At 47.1% G+C, this 24,210-nt stretch overlaps 1 protein-coding gene across 5 annotated transcripts in view; it reads left to right on the top strand.

Annotated features, from left to right (window-relative positions):
• Positions 1 to 23,877, top strand: part of MAMLD1 (mastermind like domain containing 1) — a 445,827-nt gene extending 421,950 nt beyond the window's left edge. For all 5 annotated transcript variants that reach the window (XM_075941086.1, XM_075941085.1, XM_025178840.2 and 2 more), the window contains 3 exons: positions 19,751 to 19,897; positions 21,319 to 21,400; positions 21,676 to 23,877. In XM_075941086.1, coding sequence (XP_075797201.1) covers positions 19,751 to 19,897; positions 21,319 to 21,400; positions 21,676 to 22,694 — 1,248 coding nt within the window. In that variant the 3' untranslated portion in view covers positions 22,695 to 23,877. The remainder of the gene's footprint in view (positions 1 to 19,750; positions 19,898 to 21,318; positions 21,401 to 21,675) is intronic.
• Positions 23,878 to 24,210: the final 333 nt, after the last annotated feature.

The following is a 24,210-nucleotide window of genomic DNA, read 5'->3' on the forward strand; positions in this document are numbered from 1 at the left end:
CCACCTTCATTGGCCTGGGGTGGGGGAGCGTGAGAAGTCTCCCTCCTCCTTCTGCCGTCCCACCCCCTAGAGAGAAATGCCAGCTGTTTTTAAACAGCCTGCGTTCCCTCTAGGCGCCTCGCGGGAAGACACCTCGCGTGCTCTCCCTGTCCCCAGGCCAGTCAGGGGGGCGTGTCTCTATAGCCGCTGCACGCCCCTGGCAGGGTGGGGAAAGGACGCATGAGACTTTGTGCACTTCCCGCCCCCAGCCCCTGATTGGCCTGGGGTTGGGAGAGCGTCAGCGTCACGGATCTGGCCCGCGGAGGGCCCTTTGCCCACCCCTACTCCAGCCCCTCGCTGTGTGAGGCTGACATCGGGCCCCACTTTAATGCTGTCTTGGCATGTCAGTCTGCACAGCCAGAACGAAGGGCGCTTGAAATTGGGCCATCCATGAGCTTCTTGACTCCCACTGTAGCCCTTTTAATGACAGGGAGTGGTTGGTCCTGATGTGTTCTGAGTTAATAAGCAGTTCCTCGTTAAAAATAGCCCAGCGATTAAAACAAAATGCCTAACGATTTAGGATGTGACACTGCAGCACAACCAGCCTTCCTCGGCATTGGCTGCACATGGAGACTCGCTCCTGCTCTGAATATTTCGTAATTGCTTTACACAAGGTATAACTGATGGGAGCTGCCGAATGAAATGCCGACGGTGGCAGAAAGTTGTGCAGAGAGCTAGCCCTTGAGGGTGGGAGAAGCTCTGACTTCAGGACTTCTAAACTGGTTTGACTCCTTCCGTGTGGCGACTACTTTGGTGCGTTGCTTAAAGATACACAAACAAAAAGATCCATTAACTCTTTCTGATTCCTGTCCCCTCTCTGTCTCTCTCTCTGGGTCCCCTTCTCTCTAGTCTCTCAGGGTACGACTAGACTACATCTCTTTTTCCTATTCTTTTGTCAAAAGAGGCTTTTCCAACATTTGGCCCATCTAGACTGGGCCAAATGTTGGAAAAAACCCTCTTTCGGAAGCCCCCTTAGTCCTCGTGGAAGGAGGAAGACAGGGCTTCCGAAAGAGCACGTTTGTTCTTCCACAGACACAAAAAAGCGGAAGAGCAAACGCATTCCCTGGACGCAGAACAGTTTTTCAAAACTGAGTTGTCTAGATGTACCCCGTTCGCTCTCACCCAGGTGCATGCACACAGAGTAATTTCAAGGAGTTCAACCTAGGGATGTAAGGGAGTAGTTGGCACTACTTGACTACTCGCAATTCCCTCCTTGCTGCCTCTGTATCAGAGGAAGCAGGGGAGAGTGAGCAGGGGTCGGTGCTGCGGGGCACCATCTTAAAAGTTAAATTGAAACTGCAGAGCCGCAGCGGGGATAGGTCCCGGATCCAGTGTGAGCTGGGACTGAGGCTTCCTCCCTTATTGACTAGTTTGTGTAGTCGATAGAAATTCTGTCAACTACACGATTAACTAATTACTCACCTCCTAACATCCCTAACTCAGCATCTCTGCCCCACCCTCACTCGGTCATACCCTCCGCCCCTGTGTTCCACTGCATTTCAGCCTGAGGGCGTGTCCAGGCAGGCCGTGTCCTGTGCATTCTATTTCAGGGCAGCTAGCATTCCTAGGAAGAGCTTGTCCGTTGGCTCTGGATGGAAACGGATATGGGAGCACTGACCACAGCAGTGTGGGAGCAGCAGTGGGGGGAAGGAGGAAGATCTGCGGAGAAGAGAGGGCTCTGTGGATGTCCCACCTTCATCCCTCACTTTATCCCAGGAACTTGACCACGGAGGTTAACTGTGGTCACAAGATGAAAGATCCTATGTGGCGAGGTGAGCCTTTTCTGTGAACTGCCCAGCCCACGTCAGTGACCACCCCCGTGGCCGGAGTGGCTTAGATCCACAAACAGAAGTCTGCCAAAAATTAAAACAATAAAAAGCAGTGCTATGTTAGTGCTTTGGAATTGGGGATTATAAATAGCCCTCTCGGTGTGCTACTCCTGCCTGCGTGCGTAGCTCCTAAGACAGCATTGCGTTCATCATTTACCTTTGGAACAGGCTGTCTGCTTAATAAACGTGGCACGCAGAGGCCTCGCCGGCATTTGGCTCTTGTGATGACGTTCGCAGTTGAGCTAAAAGGTGCCTGAAGACATAAGCATTCAGCTCAGAGGTGCTTACTTGGAGCGCTCGGACCTGTATGAGTGCCCTTTGAGCCACAGTACATATCGGACAGAGAGAGCTGGCATCCCAGCGTCAGCTGGCAAAAACAGTAGCATGAGAGCTGGGGGTGGGGGTCTGTGATACCAGGGCCATGAAACTGAGCAAAGCCCAAACTAAATTGCAGAGAGCAGGGATGTAAGATTTGAACCAGTTAACCGATAAGCATCAGCTTATTGGTTTCTCTTATGGTTAAATTCTGCACCGGCTCCAGTATACTCCAGCTGCCGGTCTAGATCTTGGCCCCCCGTTTATACTGCAGAGCCCCAGCGCAGGGTGGCAGCCAGCTCCCCAGGAGCCTCTGGGTGCATCCTTCCCTCGCTAGTCCCACCAGCCATTCATCCCCAAAACGGGTAATGGTGTAACCTCGAGGATTTTTAACAGTTACTGTTTTTAAAGCTTTTTTACACCCCTATTAGAGAAGAAAGAGTTCCGAGGCACTGATTACAGGACGGGAGGCAGAGACTGCAGAGCTGCATTTCAGCAGCAGGATGTGCCAGTGGATAGGACACTGAGCCAGAACTTTAACAGCCTGGGTTCAATTCCTTGTTCTGCCACAGACTCTCTGTATGACTTTGGGTGAGTCATTTAACCTCTCTGTGCCTCACTTCCTCATCTGTAAAATGGAGATGTTAGCGCTTTCCCATTTCACAGGAGTGATGTGCGTTCAAATGTGTTAAAGACTGTGAGGCACTCAGATGCTGTGGTAACGGGAGAATACATAAGTACCTTAGATAGATACTTGAGGATCTCCTGCCTTCCTCCCTTACTGGACCTCTCTCCCTCAGCAACATAGAGACAGCATCCATCACACGATGTTGTTGAATAAGATTATCTCCATATTTCTAACGCATGCATCATTGTAGTATCTCGTGCCATAGTCAAGAATCAAAGGAGTATCCAGTTACACTAGTTATATGCACCATAATCTGCTTCTCTCTCAGCAAGTTTTGCCATGGATATGCACAGGCTAGTCAATGGGTCACAGGTTGGGACCATCATATAATTGGTTTTCCCAGAAGGAATTGTGGCTGACTGGAGGGCAGTGTAATAATCTGTTTATTCGCAATCTATTATTTAGCCACTAGATGTCTCCATGCATTATAGGGTTCCACACAGGCTGTGAAGCAGAGCCCTGCACGGACACAAAATGTGTATCTATATCTGCAAAAATGAGCCGCGGATATCCGCGTCTATATCTGCAGATGTGGATCTCTGCAGATATAAAGTGGATATCTGCAAATTTGCAGGGTTCTAAATAAAAAATTTGTATCTTCATCCGCATCTGTTTCAGCAAAAATGAGCCGCGGATATCCACATCCATGTCTGTAGATGCAGACATCCGTGGACATCTGTGGATTTGCAGGGCTCTACTCTGAAGCCTGGTAAACAGGGAGACAAAGCATGAACTCAAACTGCGATGAAGCCTGTTGGAGTTGGGTTTTTTTAAGAAACAAATTATCATTGGTGACTGATCCTTAAAAAGTTCTGTGATTCTTCATATCATGATAGGATGCATTTGTTATTACAGTGCGATATGCATGACTGAGCTGGAGTGCGTGGGTGGTGGACATAGCACTTAGTAGGAACAGTTTAATTCTCCCAGGGAGATGCCGACCAGTCTGTACTCATGTTATTAGAAAAGGGAAACACTTTCCAACCACCAAAAGAGAACTGAGAGGGCAGTAAGAGCAAATAAATGCCTTGGGACTTAAGAAAATAAGCTAGAGTCTCAGGCCAACATTTTTACATCCCGGTACCTTCCATGAAGTTCCTAAAAAGTGGCCTGAATTTGCACAAGAGCTGAGCACCTGCCCCTCCCATTGGATTCAGTGGCACATCTGGGTGTTCAGCGCTTATGAAAATCAAGGCATTTATGCTTCAGCACCTCAACATGGGGTTGGCTTAGCTAGGGATGCTCATTTGAAAATTTAGGCTTTTAACTGCAAGTTTCAGGGCTACAGTTCTGACTGGAGTCTCAACTCAAGAACTTTCTTTCTTTCTTTCCCTGCAGGGATCATTGTTACTCACAGAAGGCAACTGGGGTGGGGGGGCAGTGGGAGATCGGGTCTTATTTAAATGGACACAGGATTTTTCTTGCACGATGAACTTTTATAGAGGCCTGCATTTCACTGCAGATTAGCCGTGTGTGTGACGCAGGGCTCTGAGATCTCTTGACGTACGGCATGTGCACAGATACGATCTTTTCTGACCCTCACATTTGTTTACAGAAGTGAACTGCTTGCACATACTCGCTCTGTCACATACACATGCACAGCTCCAACCTTACAGAGGCTAGGAAGCTCAGTTCGCCTTTTTTTTTTTTTTTAATCATTGCAAAACAGGAACAAATGAGTGTGTCACTTTAAACCATGAGACCACTTCGTCCAGAAAGACAGATTTGGCGTCTTTGTGCTTCCAGAGACGGGCCAGAATTCCATAGTAATCCCACTGTTCTTTCTCTCCCGCCCTCGGCCTCCACCCACCTCTCCCATCCACCCCCTCTCAAGATTTGCTTAGTATTTGCCTGCCTCTGTTTTTGTGGCTGGTAACCAGAAAAAGAATGAAATGGATTTAATGATTTGTTGGCTGCAGTGCCAGTATGATTAAGTCAATAAAGCTGCAAGCTGAAAACAGGCAGTGTAGTTACAGTATATGACTTTAACCTTGTTAATGCATGTTTACGTCCTTCTGCCCACTGCACAGCCGTACGTTGCATAAAGAAGATCTGATCAATCTTTAACCCATTAAATAATTCATAAAGGGAGAGCAGACATCAGCTACTTGCAGAGGCGATCAGTAACCATGGGGTCAGCAATAACTTTGGTTCCCTGGACTGTATCCAGCATGTTTAAACTTCGGTGATCTCACCAGGCAAGCGTCTAACCTTAATCATTTGGACACGAACAAAGGGAAGTTAACTGTTGGCATGCAAGGTCGTTTTGGTGACAGAAGCGCTTGTCATGGCTCTGCAATGTCCATGCCTCAAAGATGGGAAGATGGAAATCTCACCAGCCTTCCCGAGACTCTGGATTTTCGGTGTCACTTTATATATTAAAAAAACAAACAAACAAAACGTCAAAACCATTTGGGTAAAATTTTCAAAGGCACCCCCATGCCTGAGACACCGAAGGCCAATTTTCATACGTGAAAGTCATAAGAACCAAGACATTGAGGGTTGAGCAGGAAGGGACGTAGACAAACAGAAGCTTAAGTTTCAAGCCAAATGCCCCAGGTTAGGCAGGTGAATGTATCTTCTTAGGCTCCTTTGCTCAGTGTCTGGTCCATGGCACTTTCTTTTCTGTAGCCATGCTGACCTTGTAGGTCCTTATCTAAACTAGGACTCGGGCGTTCCCAACTGCGGCACAGATTCCTTGTGTGACTTTGGACAGATCACTTAATTTCTCCATTCTTCAGTGTCCCCAAAGAGGGGATAATCATCTTCCAACACGTAACAGCCTGTCTGCCAGTCACTGGACTGCAGCGTGGCTGGGACACACACCTAGTATGCCCACTGCCATGCCCTCCATGTGCCCACTGCAGAGAGGATTCCCTTGCCCGTGTGGAATCCTTAGCTGCCTGTTTGGGCAGCTTTAAGTCCCTTTTGCAGCACAGGAGCAGTGTAAGTAAGGAGATGTTTGCTCTGTGCTTAGACTTGGAAAATAAAGGAGTCAAGAGTCAAACACCCACTGAATTAAAATGGCACCTGAGTAGCTAACTCCCTTAGGTAGTGTTGAAAAATTGCAGCCTGTGTGCAGTTAAATTTTCAAACTTTCCCGCCGACATTATGCGTGAGTATGGGTTACACGGTGTGTGAGTTCACTCATGCATACATTTCCACCAGCAGATCCTGCACTTGGGGATCCAGAAGGGTATTTGCATATGCAAATAAAGAAGTTAAAGCAGTTGTGCACATAACCGTGGTACTTGCACCCATGTGCAATTGCAGGGGAAAGTTTCAAACCACGCCTGCCTAGGATGCATGTATTTACAGGCAGAGCTACTGGTTATAGAAAGCCAGACAGCAAAGGCATCAAAATAGTTTTCTAAGCCAGACTGTTATGCACATCAGAGCATATCTCAGAATCCAGGACACAAGCCCTGTAGCTGAATTTTCCAGGTGCACAACCATTCTCACTGTGAATGTGAGATCAGAATCTGGACCTGGGGTCAGTGTGCTTGATGCCTGTTTACACTACCGGGAGCTCGGAATGACCCCAAGAGCCAGTGCTGGTTTTCCCCAGTTATTTAATTCCTCTCTGTTGCTTTACGATTTGTACTGATCAGGATTCTTACATTAATTTGCCCTGGGTGGTTTGGCAATCGAGAGCTGTTGTCTTTGTTCATAGAAGGCACCTCAGAACCGAGGGCAAATCTGATCTGATTTGACCCCCCCAAAAAATCCATATTAATTCCTGTTAAATTTTAGCTTGGAATTTTTTGTTATGCATCTGAAAATCCTTCCTCCCTGGGCTCCTTATTTCCATATTCACCCAGTGATGCTTTATTAGCATTGCACCCACCATCAGGATACATTTTGCAGCTGGTAATTTTTGTGCATTGACTGTGTGTGCGTGGGGAGGGAGTTCCTGCTTGATGGAGTATGGAGGTGCTCCAAGCATATGCTAACGCTGAATGGGGGGGTCCCAATTCCTGACCCATAGCTAATATCCTACATGTCACATCAAGCTCCCAAGGATTTCTGAGCTAGAGCTTGAAATGCTTCAGTTATCTACAAATAAACACCATTAATTGCTTTTAGAGTGTGTCTCGCAGTGGTTAAGTAATGAGATCCTCCTCCGTGTATTTGCACCTCCGCCTGTTCTGAGGTGGGGGACCCGTCTAAAGTGGTAACATTATTTAAAATTAGTGGGGGTATTTACAGGAAGGCATAAAGAACTGTCAGTTGTGGAAAGCGGCATTTTATGTTCTTGTCCCAGATGACCTTGCTCCAAGGACAAATCAGAGCTTGATGAAATGAAGCCTGCAGATGGCGAGTGATCTCAACTCTGTAATAATGAAATGACACAAGAAAAAAAATGAGCCCTCTCCAGTTTGTGAATACAATCTGAATGGAAGGAGAAAAGGAATTTTGAAGGGGAGATTTGAGTTGACTTGACTAAAGCTTTTAGGCTCTGGATGTCTTCATCAGGATATTTCTCTTGATTTTTTTTTTTTAATTAGTGGCCCCATGTATATTAATAATCAAGGTTGCCATAACATAATTTTTGCTATTTTTAAATGTTAACATCTTTGCTATGACTTTGCATAAAAGGTCAAAGCTTATTTGTTATTCATTGTTTTAGCCCAACATCTATCATTGTTTGGTTTTTTAAAGTTGAGGAGCTTTTGGAATCTGATTGGATTGATTACTTGATCTGGGCGTTTTAGTTTGGCAGGAAGGGATGAAAACAGGTAGGAAATTTAAGTAAAAAGTGATTGCTGCTCCTGTACATAATCTATATTATATTTTAAAACAATTAACTCACAAAAATGGAGCAATGCAAACACGTTTTTTACCCCTCTCCATCTCGATTTGGTCCAAGTAGATACAAATGGCAGGGATCTCCAGAATTTGTCAGCTGAAGGACTAAACTGCCCCCTTAACTCTAAATGTCCATGATTGAGTCAGTCCTTGCACGGTTCTACATCCGATCCCTTCCCCTTGCAATTTAATATATATATTCAGCATCCAGCTGTCGCTTTCCTCTGTGGCTGCTTCTGTCTTGCATTCAGATGTACTGACTCCTCTGAACCTCGTCAACACGTCCGTTAGAGAGCACGGTTTGACGTAACATGGACTACTTGAGTCAAACAGTACTTTAGAGATGCAAGCCATTGCAGTCTGTCACTGGGGCCTAGTGCAGCCCTCGAGAGTGAAGCAGAAAAGGCCGACGAGCCAAAATAGGGTGAAGTAAGTGCCAATTTAGCTTATCTCACTGAATTAATAGGTGAGCTGCTCTCCGTGGGAATCAGAGTGCCAAAACAAGCCAAACAGAAATGTTTTAGTGTTTACAGAGAATTCAGCTTTGGACTTTGTATGGAATATAGACCTGTAGGAAGTGAAGGCAGATAAGATAAGAGCAGGTTAGATAGACATCTATCCGGGATGGTCTAGACCAAAGCTACTCAACACGTGGCCCGTGGGCAACCTGCAGCCCATTTGCTTGCAGCCTGGGGAGCAGTTTGGGCTTACGTGGGGCTCACTCGGCCCAGGGGTGGGAACCAAAACAAAAAAGTAGTCAATATAATGTCTTCTGTTTATATGCATTTTAATAGTTAAATTTCTGGATGGTCATTGCTCATTAAAAGTGCTGTCATATGGGTAGAAATTGGGGAACTATTGCATTTTATTAATGTCAGCAGAACTGACTCAAATGGGGCCTGTGTGTTGTGTACTCTTGCCTTAAACTTTGTATTCATGTGTGTCAGTTTGAAAAGCTAATTGCATATATTTGCATGTATATGCAGCCATACTTAAGTTGTGGCCCTCGGCATGTGCTGTGAGTATCATTGTGGCCCCTGGGGCTTCCAAAGTTGAGTAGGCCTGGTCTAGACGGTACTGGGTCCTGCTGTGAGGGCAGGGGACTGAACTTGATGACCTCTCGAGGTCCCTTCCAGTTCTAGTGTTCTATGATAAATGTATTAGAAACAGTGGTGACCAAGACACCCTACTCAAAATGGGTATAAAACATAGAATTCTGGGCTCAAAAGGAGCAGCCCGCGGGGAACAATATGTGCGTGTGCTGAGGACACCTGTGCTGTGTGCCTTTCTTACCATTCTGATTTCCTGGGTGCTTCCGTAGGAGCGCGTCTCTGAGCCTGCCGCTGCCCCTCACTTGGGCTGGTGGAGCGCAGAAGGTCCTCTTCCAAGGTTGTCATTACCGAAGCTCTGGAAATCCTCCAGTAGGGGATGCCTACCCGAAGGGTGTGATCTGCAGCCTATTCCCGCCCCTCCTGGAAGGCAGGGAGTCACTTTCGATTATTGTCAGTCACTCCTACTCCAAAGGCTTGCGTACACTGCAGTGCATTCAGTGCCTGCGGATTTATGCATCCCCATGTTACATGGAGTGTCCCACCTGTCTAATAAGTGGAATGCTGATTATATTCCCGAACCAGCCTCCTGTGCTCCTTCCTGCTATCAGCATGATGTTCATTAAAACACCCTATTAGCATGACCTCAGATGGGCCTGATAGAGCATGCATACGAAATAAAACAACCAGTGCAATAACTTGCCATAGCTTGTAGATGCCTTTTTTCTTCTCTATTGAATAAAAGCAGCCGAGGAAAAAATAATGTGGCAAAATCATTGCACAGAAGTTTTCACTCATTTCTTTAGTGGTTTTTGGAAGGGGGAGTGGAGCTGAGTTCCCTTCCTGTTCAAAGCCTGAGTTCATTTCGAAACAGAATTGTGGATATTTCTTTTTGAGCAGCAGGCCACATAAGAGCAGCTAGAAAGAGATGAGCGTGTTTTCTATTTTACTTGGCCAAGACCGTCCCTGGTGAAGTTGCCAGCCAGGTAGAGTGATCTTGACATTGCTTCTATCAAAGAAGGAGGGTTAGCTTTGTGTGAGGCTCAGCATGTCGGTGCCATACAAACAGAAGAAAGAACTTAAAAGAACTTTTCTCTCTCGCTCTCTCTCTTTTTTTTTTAAACAAAACCGTATACCCATGGATAACTTACAGTCTTCAAACAAAAGCTTTTTCCTGGCTGACAACCCCTGAGATAAGCCTAGAAATTTGAGTCTGATAGTATTTTACATGGTTATATATCAAGTAAACGGGTGGAAGATGAAAAAAGAAAAGACCCACAGTTTGTTTTATCAATGCCTGTATATTGTGTTAAAACAAACAAACTGGAATGGGGGAAAACAAAGCTTCAGAAGATGTCTGGACCAAAAGGGTCAATTTTATCTTGAAGTGCATCTTTGAAGTGGAGGCAGAATCTGGGGTGGGGGCCAGAAGAAGAGGGAGAAGGCAAGGAAAAAAAATCTTTCCCTAAAGAGCAAATGTAAAGTCATGTTAAAGGCGACAAACAGGGTCTATAATCTGTGCATGTTGCTTTAATGTAAATAGTCATGGCATCATGACTTAAATCAGTTTTAAGACATGGAACATGAATATTCTGCCAATGCATGGGGTAGGGATTGGTTTGGAAGGGGGGGAGAAAGGAGGTTGTTTGTATAAAGGGTGCCCTATCTCAACCCAAATATTTTTGCCTTTTAATATCCAGTTAGATTAAAACGTAAGGAAGCATTGGTAGCAGCTGCTTAGTAAAGCCTTGCTGCACCAAGATTCTCCTCTTTTAAACATCTGAAGGTCTCTCAGGAATACCAAGCAAAGGGATTCTTTATGGATCCTACAATTGAGACAAACAAGTAACTCTCGCTGCAGTACAGCCAGTCCCCAACTTACGAATGAGTAACGTACCAAACACTTGGTCGTAACTCTAAGTGTTTGTCAGTCGGACTCCATTCATTTATATGCGTCCACGCTGTTCGTAAGCACGGATCGCGTTCGTAACTCGGGGACTGGACCGCCTTTATGAACAATTAATGGGAGGTTTGGACATAAGTACGAACAGTCGTAAATCAACTGTTCGTAACTCGGGGACCGGCTATATAGGCTGAACCTCTCTAGTCCAGCACTCTCGTCCAACAGCATGTGTGGTCTGGCATGATTTCAATTAGCCGGATGTCCACTTATCGTGAGTGTGGCCAAGTTTCCCATGGTCCCATAAAGTTTGTTTATAGTCCCCAGTCCTGGCCCTCAGGGTACATCTACACCAGGGCTACTCAACTTTGGAAGCCCTGGGGGCCACATTGATACTCACAACACATCCAGAGGGCCACAACTTAAGTGTGGTTGCACGTGCATGCAAATATATATATGCAAATAGCTTCTTTCACACAATGCCCCTGCTCTCCGGGTACCTCCTCCCTGGGGGCTAGAAACGTCAACACCCTGTACCCGTCTGTTCCAGCCAGCCCGTCCACTTGTGTCTTTGAATGCTCACCCTGCCTGGGAGACATTTAGCCTTTGTGGAGCGTGTTTCCAGTGGAGGCCATGTTCACAGGATCCCATCTGCAGGCCACGTGTTGAGCCCTGCATAAACCCAAACTGCACCACAGGCCACAAATAAATGGGCCACGGGCCACACGCAGGCCACAGGCCACGTGTTGAGTAGCCCTGGTCTACACTGTGGCGCTACATGGGGATACTTCTGGTATCCTGAAATAGCTATTCCACGTCTTTTTAAGCAAGCCCGTTATTTCAAAATATAATGGGCTTGCTGCTCCAATGGCCTTGTAAACCTCGTTCCACAAGGATTGAGGAATGTTTCAGAATTGCACTTTACTTCAAAATTTGGTGCTACATAGACAGCGCCAAATTATGAAATAAGATGTTTCTAAATTAACTCAAAATAAGCTACACAATTTGCGTCGCTCAAATTGCGTCGCTTATTTCAAGCTAAGGGTGCAGTCTTTTGTGCTGTTATTTAGCTCTCATTTACCCCTAACTGTCTTCTAACAGCCCGATAAGAAATGGAATAGTTGGTAATGCTGCTAGACAATATTGATCTGTGGTTCGGCAAATTCTCTGGTTTGGCATCAGTCAGGTCCAAACAGTGTCAGACTAGAGAGATTCAACCTGTAGTTTGATGCATGGAACAGCGATAGAAGGGGCATGTTTCGGATACAGCTATTATTTGCATTGTCAGAGCACTGAGGACCCCCAATCACAGACCAGGGTTCCTTTGTGCTAGGAGCTGTAGACAGAACAAAGAGTCGCTGCCTTTTGATCGTGAAGTCTCTGCGTCCCCTCCAAACACAGTTCAGAAATGACGCCACGAAGCTTGAGGACACCCTGCCAGGAAGGAAAGCCATCTCGTTCTTCCCAATTTTACGGACATGTGAACTGGGCACTTAGACCAGGTCTACACTGTGGGGGGGAGGTCGGCTTAAGGAACGCAACATAAAGAACATAGCTGGAGTCGACATTCCTGAAGCCAAGCTTGGCCCTGTCTCCATATTAATAGTGAGGAGTATCAGTGCCGATGGGGCAGTTCCCTCAGCATTTGATTTAGTAGTTATTTACTAGACCCGCTAAATCAAACCCCAGAAGATGGATCGTCAGAGCGTTGATCCTCTGGGAAGTGGAGACGTGGCCCTGGCCTAGATTATGTCTGCACTGTTGTTAAAAACCCTCGGCTAGCCTGTGGCAGCTGACTCGGGTTCGGGCAAAGGGGCTGTTTAGAAATTCAGGCTGGAGCTCGGGCTCCAGGCCCCTGCAGTTAAACAGCCCCTTAGCTCAAGTCTCAGGAGCCCAAGTCAACTGGCACAGGCCAGCCGTGGGTGTCTAATTGCAGTGTAGGCAGAGCTGTAGAGGTTGTCTGACTAGCCCAAGCTTTGCTGTGAGTCAGTAGCAGAGCCAGAAATAGAACTGTTTGGGAGTTTTGTTGCCCTATCTCTTAAGCTTGCTAGAATATAGCTCATTTGCAACTACTTTAGGGCTAATTGTCTTTGGCTCAGAAAGCTTGTTAGGCATTGGCACTTAATTTTTTGTTACCGCACCACCACTGTCCCCACACTAACAGTGAACATGCTGATCTCTGCTGCCTGTTTACCTTTGCATTTTGTCTTTGGTTCAGTGGTTGCACTTCACCGTTTATTTCTGTTTTGAGAGCTGAAATTACTGGAGTCAGCTGGGAGCCCCACTTAAAGAAGAGGGGCTGTTACTCAAACTAACAGTGTCTTTCACAAAAGAAGAGACTTTCGAAGCTCAGTCCCTGTATGCATTTTGAATCAGATGCTCTTCAGTTCTTCCACTGCTGGTTACTTTCGTTTGAGATGCACAGTTTTCGTTAGCCCTGCAAAGTGTCACGGTTCTCTGCAAAGCTGACTCTTATTTCTCACAGTAATTTTGCTCTGAGTTGGTTATCTGGTAACCACAAATAATTCCGTTCTGATTAGCCTGTTGATGAACTGTTCCAATTCACGTGACTGGCTTTATTGGGAGGGTCTATAACGGTGGTCACCAACCAGTAGATCGGGATCTACTGGTAGATCTTGGAACCTTTGACAGGTGATCCTGAGAGGTTTGGCTGGGAGGCTGTCAAGTGCTAGCCCTTCATCTGCCCCTCTCGGCACTTCCATGCTGCTCCTGCCCTCTGCCTTGGAGGTACCCTTCACCCCTGGGTGCCCCCTGCTTGCTATGCAGGGCATGGGAAGAAGAGGAGGGGGTGCTGATGTCAGGGTGCCCTTCCCTCCATCCTGTACCCCATCTCCACAGAGCAGAAGGGGCAGGTATGGAGAGCGTTTGCTGGCTGTTTTTGGGAGTGTTGCGGGGAGGTAGGGGTGAGCCTGCCTTAGCCCCCTGCACCACCACCCAGAAGCCACCTGTGGTAAGCAGTGCCCAGCTGGATCCTGCATTCTGAACCCCGGTCCCAGTCCTGAACCCCTCCTGCACCCCAAACCCCTGCCCCCAGCCTGATAAAAGTGAGTGAGGAGGGGAAGGGAGGATGGAGTAAGCAGGGGGAAGGCCTCAGAGAAGGGGTGGGAAGGAGATGGGGCAAGGGTGTTTGGGTTTGAGGTAGATCCTGGATTGCACTTAAATTCAAAAAGTGATCTTATGCTTTAAAAGGTTGGAGACCACTGGTCTATAATATACTGATCGGTGGTCTTACCTGGCGGCTTCTACCTTCTGAGAGGTAGCCGAATGAGTTAGCTTCAGAAAAAACAACACGGAGCCAGGTGGCACTTAAAGACTAACAAATGTATTAGGGCGTAAGCTTTTGTGAGAGACATCTCACTTCTTTAGGCATCTTCTTCAAGTGCCACTGGACTCCTTGTTGCTTCTTCTGCAGATCACTATCGTCTAGCTATGGATAGTGACTTTATCCCACAGTTTGCTGGTCCCTTCATGCCCTCATTGAAATATACTGAAGCTCTTCAATAGCTCTGGACTTAGAGTTCTACCTTGAGAGCAGATAGGAAAATATGGGAATGGCGAATGAACTGAGTGCTTTCAAATGTGTTTTGTTTTTAAACAGTGGCTACTTTGGATTAAAATTAATGGGAGTCTTGCCTGTCCATCCAGAGTGACGAGGCCCCTCAAAATGACATGGGGGGAAGACCTTTTTTTAGACTTCTGTTGTGCTGTTTATTAATCAAGATTCATGAAGAATTAAGGGCTGTAACGTTCCAGATTCTCACCCAGATGAACAGGAGTGCGATTACTGGATAAGCAGCAGAGAGCTGGTGTTTCTGAGATGCGGTCACATTTAGGGGTGTTAGGTATCTTCATTTTAGTAATCATGTAGCCACAAAAAAATGTTATCAGTTACACAGTTACTAAAATACTCCCTGGGTATGGGGCTGGCCACCCGTGTGCTACTGGCTCCTAGCCCCCCTTCCAGGGAACCACCTGCCATCCCGGACTGCTGCTTCTGTATCAGAGGCAGCAGGGCAGGGTGGTTTAAAAATCACCTCCCCACGCACACTGGCTCCCATGTGGCAGCAGCAGCCCTGTCCACAGGGAGCCTGAGCTGACCACTGGAAGAGGCTGCTCCAACATCCCGTCTGTGTCCCTTCCCCCACGCTGCTGCCTCTGACATAGAGACAGCAGCATGGGGGGGGGGGGTTGCTCCGCAGAGCCACTGCTTGTGGGGAGCTAGCTTCCTCCAGAACACAAGTTCCTGCTTCCCCCAGCTCGATCCCTTGCTGCCTCTGATACAGAGGCAGCAAGAGGGGGTGTGTGCATGTAGTCGTTAGGATTAACCGTTAAGCCCCGGCTTATCGGTTGATTGTTTAAACAACAATATGCTAACATCCCTAGTCACCTAATTAACACTTTTAGTCTGCTTGTGCCTTTCCTGCAACTGGAGGCCAGGTTTTTAGACATGTCTGTGCATGGCTTGTAAACGTGGGTGCAGGCCCAGTATAGCACTTAAGCATGGGCTTAGTTTTCAGCATACTTGTTGTCTCTAGCGGGCTTATTCATGGCCTTTGAGTTAAGCGCCCATGTAAATGTTTTGCTGGATCAGAGCTACAATTGGTGTGACTGGACACTCCGCCGCAGGAATCATCTGTGCTGTTTTGTACATACATGTCATTCTAATGGTGAGTCACTGCACACGCTATTTTTAAAGCCCTGCAAAACCCGCCGATATCTGCTCTATGTCCACGGGTATCCTCATCCACGGGTCCGGCTGTGGATAGGCGCGGGTCCGGCTGTGGATAGGCGCGGGTCCGGCTGTGGATAGGCGCGGGTCCGGCTGTGGATAGGCGCGGGTCCGGCTGTGGATAGCCGCGGCTGCAGATATAAATTTTGTATCTGCGCAGGGCTCTAGTTATTTTTGCTTGTGAATGGCCAGCGATGTGTCTGACTCATGACTGGTGTACACAAAGACATGGGGCATTTCCCCTCCCCCACAGACGTAATGGTTGTACCTGGTGTGAGGGGGCCGACTCACCACTGCAGCACCACCAGCCGTCTGTCCTGGGAATTCGCTCTTTCTTACCAGCTGGGTGCCTTCCTTCTGGTGGTGTCTCCCCTCTTTCTCCCGGTCACGGCGTCCTCTTTGGGACACTCTCCTCCGGCAGTGCCCATATCAGTCTCTGGGCCCCCTTCCAGGGGTAGTTGTTACTCCACGGGCCGTGTTTCAGGCCCGGCGGCCAGGGAGCTTCCTCGGCCCGAGCCCTGCCTTGCTTCCCCAGCGCTGCTTTCACTCCAGGGAGTCGCCTGCTCCCCTCCCAGAGCAGCCGCCCATCTTCCTCCTCCTTCCAGGAGTCCTTCCTTTTATAGGCCCCAGCTGGGCCCTAGTTAATGAGGCCTGCATCAGCTGGGGCGTTATTCCCAACCCTTGCTGGGGTTTGCCCTTCAAGGGCCAGTGCAGGGCAAGTGCTCTGTCACACCTGGGCACAGACACAGAGCATACAGTCCATTCCTGTTGCCTCTAACTCTTCCTGCCTGGCTCCCAACACTAGTCCATGGTCCTGGGTCTCTGTCCACCATCTCATTGCACTTACTCCTTCTCCAACAGGAACGGCCACTTTGGAAAGCCCACTGAGTACTGTGAGCGCTGAAACTGCTGAGTGACAGTTTGCCTAGCAACAGAACCACGTGCTTTCAACATTTTCAGGCTCCTTAGAGTGTGCGGTGTGGTTAAAGATTCTGCTGATGTTTTGATTTGAGTTTTGGGGGGAGAGAGAGAGAGAGAGATTGCAAAGTTGTGATGTATGATGAAAAACACCAGAGGAATTCTGTGACTGCGCACCCGGCATTCATATCTCAGGCTGTAACCATAAGTAACGATACGCGCCCCTCCATGTGTGAACACCCAGGGCTGTGATCTCTGGCTTTGAATTTCAAGTCCTGCCCCACATGCTGTCTTCCTGAAATTTAAAATGGGATAGACCAAAGCATGGGCCAGCTCAGAGTATGGCTTGTTTGGCCTTTTCGGGGGAAGTGATTTTTCTTGGGTAGTGATGAAAAGGAAAAATATTTAAAGTTCATTAACCTTTGGTACAGATAGCAGCATCCTTTAGACCACATGCAAGAGCTATTCTTAGTCATGGTTCTTTTCTACTGTAACGGAATGCAGTAGTTCCCACTAGTGGTGGAAATTGAGATTTTTTGGTTTTGTTTTTGTTTTGGCTCATTCTAAACGTGAACTGCAAAATGAAAGGCTCTGAATTCCTTCCCTGTCCCTCCCCTACCCCTTTTTTTGTGTAATTTTCCCCTAACAAAAATGTGTGCATGTGTATTATTTTTCTTTTGTGGCTAATTAAACTCTTCTCCCAAAGATATCAACCTGTTCCAAGTATTAGCAGAAACTTGTCTGATTGTCTTTCTTGCAGCAAAATCGTTACAGAGTTTGCTGTATCGCAAGGCCATTCTGCTGCAGCTGCAATTAGTAATGTGATTTCCCTTCCTTTCCCATTAATAATACGGAAAAACCAACGTTATTTTCCTAATGAGGTTTAGGAGGAATTAGAATGAGGTGGACACGATTCGTTTAAAAAAAAAAAAGACTTTAAATGTTATGACTTGTTAATTCAATAGCCCTGAGCGAAACAGAACGATTGTGCTTGCGCTCAACTCGTTTGCTTCAGTAAGCACAGACCCTCTGCACGCAACAAGACAAGTTCGGAGGAAATTGGCTAGGTGGCAGGGATTTTAGTGCTATGAACATTTCAGTGTCTTTTATGTGCCGAGTACACAAACCGAATCCCTGCTCTTTCAAATATTCCCCTAGAGGCAATCCATATTATTCAAAGCTTAACTGTGGCCACGGAATAATATCTGACATGAAAGCAGAACACTAGCTTTACATGAACTTTTGTCTTTACATCAGGAGTAAATCATATTTACTCCCCCCACGCCAGCTTCTCCTTGCGTGGGAGGGAGGAGAGAAACGGAATAGTGTCCGGCAGGATTGTAAGCAAAGCCGAGGTAATAATGTCTGGTCTTGTGAGACTGCCCCTGAATAGGAATGATAATGAGACCAGTGATGAGTTGCAGGTTTGTCTTTTGGTGAATTATCTCACAGGCATTTACATTTCATCCATTGTGGTTTTGCATAATAGACCTAAGTGCTGCCACAAAAGGAGGCACCATAAAAGTGAGTAATTTCAGTGACCTTCTTGGTAATCGCTCCTATTTTTAAAAAATGTATATATCTCCAAATGACCGGGGCAATCCCTTATAGCGAAGCCATCACAAAAGGCGTTCCAGCTCTGACAGCCTGGCTTTTGACAAACACCCTCCAACGTTTCCTTCTGGTCACTCCGAACCATTGATCGCATCCTGTTTGCTCGTTGTCAGATGTCAAAAGGCAACAATCACTTTCTTCTGGCTTATCTTCTGATAGCATTGATTCTCAAACAAAGGATGTGGGCTTCCATTCTGAAAACAAAGGAAACATGGCCTCGTTAAGAATGCTGCATATAATGTACATAATTTTCTCTGCCAATACTAACAAAACATCATAAATAATGTAAAAGCTGGATGTTAAAATGGGGAATATACTGGTTGTTACCGTGTCGGGGTATAGAGTTTGCTGGAGCATTTCCCTGCTTTTCTGCCTCTCCATTGAAGACGTGGCTTTTTCACTTAATTTCTCTTCCCCTGATTACATGCTACCTCTGCAAGATGTTTTGGCTTAAGTGTTTCTGACTTCCTCGTCCTTTCAAGTTCTGCTCCCATAATTTTTGGGGTGTTGTTGTGATTAACAGCCGTAAGAATCTTCTCTTCTGTTCATTTTGGGACAGATTCTCATGTGGCGGGAATTGATGCTGCTGTTATTGACGACAAGGGAGCAATGCCAGTTCCTACCAGCTGGGGATCTGGCTCATTGATCCCAGTGCAGTAAGGCTGACTGGCGCCAGTTGGAAATCTGCCTCTTTCTTTCCATTGCATACTCAGATTCTCGCCCTTGTTTCCAGATCATCTTTATCAGGAGCTTTCCCCTCTGAGACTGGTCTCCCCTATTCCCCATTCACTGCATGATTGTGCCTCTGCTTTCCCTGTGGGTACGTCTGCTCTATGCAGAAGATCAATGCTGCTGCAGTCGATCTTCCCGTGTTTGAGTTAGTGGGTGTAGGATAGACCCTCTAGATTGAACTCAAAGGGCACCCCCATCGGTGACGATACCCCTGCTTTCACAAGGAGTAAGGGAAGCTGATGGGAGTGTTTGTTCCCATTGGCCTTCCTCTATATGGATGGCGTGGAAACACAATGTAAGCTACATCGACTCCAGCTACGTAATTTACACCCCTGGAGTTGTGTATCTTACGTCAACCGTCTGATGTAGTATAGACCAGGGCTAAGTTCCTCGCCGCATGCTTCTCCTTTCTCCCCTTTATGTAACCCCGGGTATATTCCAGCTCATCTTCCTTTGTCGTTAAGGCCTTGTCTACACTAAATGGAAGAGCACCGCTGCTGTGATTGATCTTCCAGAGTTCGATTCAGCGAGCCTAGTTAAGACTTGCTAAATCGAACTCAGAGGGTGCCCCCCGCTGGAGTTCTGTACTCCTGCTTTTGTGAGGAGTAAGAAAAGCCAACAGGAGCATTTGCTCCCATCAACCTCCCATTGTGGGGATGTCGCCAAGCTCGGCTTAAGGTAAGCCGACTCGTTGCATGAACCATAAGCTGAACTGCCGGGTGTGGGGTAGACCTGGCCTTAGCATCACCTTGGAGAATTAGTGGAGAACATGCGGCTTGATTCACATCCCATCTGCCAGTTACACACTGTGTGAGTGTGAATCAGGGGCCTTGGGCCGGGACAAAGAACTTTGGGTGAACCTTTGATCCTGCAGATTTTTCCTTTGTTGATACTCTGAAGCCAGAACAGGCCACTGCTACTCATTGCGTCAGCCGTGATGTGAGCCATCCAGTGGTGCAGACTCTGTAGACACCCAGATGAGGCGGTTCAGGATGGGACAGTAGTTGGGCTGCTGGCGGGGGACGGCCCCAGTGGATGGGACCGTGAGCGTCTGTTATGATGACCCCAGTGAGACTGATTTTTTCCTTTTTTTATCTTTTGTGGCAGGATCAGAATCCAGGCATTGTTACCAGACTTCAGGAGCCAGGCACTATGCCCAGTGGAGGCTCGGGGCCTGCGCCAGCGACAGTCAACGGATACACGATGAGGAACCATTTGCTGAAGCAGCAGATCATGAGACGGCAGCTATTGCAGGTTGGGCCTTGCTGTGCCAACGCGGCGCCTGTAATGTGTGTGTGGGGGGGCTGCGTTACCGCGGGAATGACATTTGCAGTGGGAGGAGGGGGTGTGTGTTGGGGTGTGCATGTGTGTTTACACCCAGACACACACACACGCTATGTGGAAGAGGAACTTGGCCACCTCCACGCCGCTGTTTCCATCTGCTGCTGTCCAGGGTCTGTGCGAGAAGAGAGGGCAGGGGCTGAGGGTCCGGCTCGAAGTGTGAGTGAGGCAGGGTTGGGGGGATGCTCTTCATTCCCACCTCCTCCTGCACCATGAGGATTCCTCTGTGTAGATGGTCCGGCTCCATTTCTAGTCCCATTTGCACTGAGCTCGCCACTCCCTGCAGGAGGACAGTGCGACGGGAGCACTCAACCGGGAGATTTCCTCCCCGGGCCTGCCCTGCACCTGGCCACTGGAGAGGGGACCCAAGGACCTCTTCATCCCTAGAACCTGTCCCCATTGCTGGCTGGCTGCCTCCTCGCTCTGCTTTTGCCTCCTTCTCACACCAAAATGCCCCCCCCCCCCTTGCCTGGCCCCATAGCTGGAATTGTGGGCCGCACATCCCAGTCCGTACTGTGCTCTCTGCACTGTAGACGCCATCGCAGGGCAGACGGCCCAGTGCCGTTTGGAAGAACGTGGTCGGAGTTCCCAGTAGCACAGGCAGGCTGGGCTGGAGAAGATGTCCCTGAAGCAGAAGGAAAGGTGCACGGCCTACACGTCAGCTCAGTTTAGGCAGCGCCACCAGTATTCTGGTAAAGGAGGGAGTTTCCCAGGAGTTCTCCCCGTGGATCCATAGTAAGGTTTGGTTTAAAACAAGGATCTGGCTCGGCATGGGAGGGGGGCTATCTTCCCAGCACTCTCCTCCGTCAGTCTGCCCCATTTGGGTTTTGTTCACATGCTGGGAGCACTTTTCATTTCCTCCCCCAAGAATCTGGTGAGTCAAAGGATGTGCCCAGACAAATGATCCTGTGGATTTCCCTGCAGCACAGAGAGCCTGATCCACTGCGGATAATGGAAAGGCTCTCAGTGGCTCGGCTGGCTTTGATTCAGGCCCCGCTGGAACAGAAACAAGGAGAGTTGGGGGGGTAGAGCCCCCCCATCCCCAATGGGGTGAACAAAGTGGCCCCAGTGTCATTCCAGATCCCCTGTAGACCTAGACCTGGCTACACAACTTTTGCCTCAGGCAGCCCCTAGTTGGGTTGTGCTATTTAGAGGGCACCTTTGCAAGAAGGGGCATGTGAAGAATTAAGTTCCTGACAGGGTGGCGCATCTGAAGAGCTTGTGTGTGTCGCTGGACAGGTTGTTAGCGCCCAACTGGTCAGACGTCAGAGGTCGGCCGTTATCGCTGCTCCTCCAGGGGTCGCCACGTGACAAGCCTTTCTCTTGCTTTCCAGGAGAAGCAGAAACAAAGCATGCTGGGAGCCGCGTCTGAGCAGAGGGCTTCCTTTGCACCCCAGCAGATGAATCAGTTTCAGGGTAAGGAGTGAAAACGCGCGCGCCTAAAAGCCAGGGTCTCATTCCCGGCAGGGCTCTTACTTTTCTTTCCATGCAAAATATCATTATGTCCACGTTTTGTCACATCACGTGGGATTTGCCTGTTGCCACCTCAGTAGTAATTCTGTGACAGGAAACAAGGAGAGGCCTGTGTAAGGAAAGAGAGGAATCTGAGCAGAGCATCGTGTTAAAGCTCTGCCGTGTGTCGGGGATAAACGCACCCTTAATGATTAACATATACGTCTTTTTCGATACAGCAATGCCACAGCCTGTTCCTACTGACTGCGGGCAGGCCATGCCAGCTCCTCCACTCAGCCACCGCATGATGCCCTCCAATCCAGGACTACTTCAGAACAGCTTGGGCTCCGGCATTACTCCAACCACTGTTAACCAAAACAGTGGGGCAATGGTCATGATTCCGCATAATCCTGGCAAACAGCAAGGAATTTTCCCACCGAATTCCGATTTTAACATGCCTCTGCGACCAAACCAATCCTCGCTGGGCATGAGCTCAGGATGCCAAACAGTCCACAGCCATGCCACAGTCCAGCCAGGAATGACATTGTCTAGCTTTAGCTCCAATTCCTTAACAAATCACTCAGCAGCTCAGCAACACTTAAGACAGCCGACTATGCCAAGAATTTCTACCGTCTATCCCAACACATCTGCCCAGATGTGGACACCGACTGGGGTTTCAAGAATGCCAAGTCAAAGCCAAATGGATACCAGCATGCAGCCATTCTCCAGTAACCCTCTAGTCTCCAAGCAGAACGTGAGACCAAATATGCCAGGTCAGCCGTTTTCCCACCAGGCTGTAGCGCCTCCTAATCAGATTGCACCAGGAGTCCAGGTCAGACAGATGCAAAAACTAAACCTGGGGCAGTCCGGCCAGAGCCTAAACACGCTGAATAATCAGAACTTGAGACACAATTTAACCAGAGGACCATTGCCAGCTATGAATGTTATGAAATCCATGCCACAAGGCATGTCCAGTTTTAACCAGCTCAATCCAGCTCAAGGACTCTGCCCACCAAGTTACCCCTCCGCAGGCCAGCTGTCAGGAACATTCAACAGAATGAGCACTGCCTCCGAGCTCCCGCAGTACGACTTTGGGCCACAACAGAGTAATTCGATCTTGCCAGGAAACTGCAGCGAAACTGACTTCATCGACTCCCTCATGAAGAACAGTAGCAACAACGATGAAGACTGGTTGAACAATTTGACAATGATAGACGACATTTTGGGACAGCATGCTCAAAGCTCTGGGCACGTTTAGCTCATCAGGAAGCAGACTTAGCTTGTAAATAACTTGTGTGTGACTTCGAAAAGTAAAAACAAACCAACACAAATCGCCTCCTCTTTCAATGCCGAACGAATGGACGCGGCCAATTCGTTGCCTGCATCGAAGTTTAATATGGGCAGTTTTTCAGATGACTGTATATATTTGAATATTTTGTAAATTATGTTTTCCTAAACATTAAATATAGAAGTATTTATACTTCTTTGCTGAACTGTTTGTAAATAAATCTATAGCATACATTTTCTGTTTTATTATAGGAATTTCATTATACCTTGTTATAAATATGCAAATAATATTGTTAGTTTCAGTAATACTGTGTATTACAGCATAAAATACTTATGTTTTTGACATAACTTAACACATGAGCTGGGGTTGTCTGTGCAAACTGGTTAAACAGGAAGCAAATGTGGTAATTTATTTCCCTAGTCAAGAAAGAAGATGGAGGAGTTGCATTTTTTTTTTAACTCTCAACTCGGTCTTAGCACCCTTCCTGCAAACTGATCCTCGTGAGTGGATTCCATCATGGCTTCATGGAGGTATTCACCCACAGATATCTGATTGCAGGATTGCGGCAACGTTTTCAGTTGAGATATACTTCTCCATATGTTAATGAGAGTGTTGAATGCATTAACTGTCTCGCCCTGAGTATATACTCGTAATAATATAACTGTTAACACAGATTACGTGACTACAGATTACAACCGATTGAGGAGTTATGGTGTGACATGAGCAACACCCGGAGAGCAAACATCAGCCAAACATTGTTAAAGCCCCCTTCTGGAGGTTTCATCCAATGATGCGATTTTTCTGGTTTGCATACCTCTGCCATGTATATTTGTAGTGTACAGGTGATTTGTTCCTGGTTTCAAGGCTTTTCATAATTTTGTTTTTAATGTGAGACTTTTTTTCTGCAGGGGAGAAAAGTCTAGCAACATTAATAGTTACTTTTTGATGTTTTTGTCAGCTACTATTGTTATATGTATATTTAAGTCTGTTTATAAAAGATCCACTGTACTGTAAACTTCTAAAAATGTTCATACTTTGTGTAATCATATTTTAATAGTCATGTCATACCTTGCAATACATTTGTAATATAACGTCAGCTTCAAGCACAGAATGTTTTTTCTTCATACCATAATAAACTGCCGGGGGAAAATTGCATATATTTTATGTTTTCATTTCATAGAAGCAGCATTTTGTAGCCGCATACATTTGATCTGAATTATGTCACTGTTTTCCAGGCTGTTAGGACGTCATTTGAATACCTTGTATAAATATATATATGTGCTATTACTAGAAGAAATGAGGTAGAGGAGGAATTGAATTAAGCAGGTGAGAATTTCAGTTTTGAATGGGATTTCCTATGCCAGATTTACCCATCCTTTCAAATGCAATTATAAATGAATCCAGACAACTCTATCTGTTTTTATATAACATCTACTACCATAATTATTTAGGCAACACTTCTTATTATCCAGAAATATAAATGACT

The sequence above is a fragment of the Pelodiscus sinensis genome, chromosome 13, assembly GCF_049634645.1.
Source record: "Pelodiscus sinensis isolate JC-2024 chromosome 13, ASM4963464v1, whole genome shotgun sequence".
In the NCBI taxonomy this organism is placed as follows: domain Eukaryota; kingdom Metazoa; phylum Chordata; order Testudines; family Trionychidae; genus Pelodiscus; species Pelodiscus sinensis.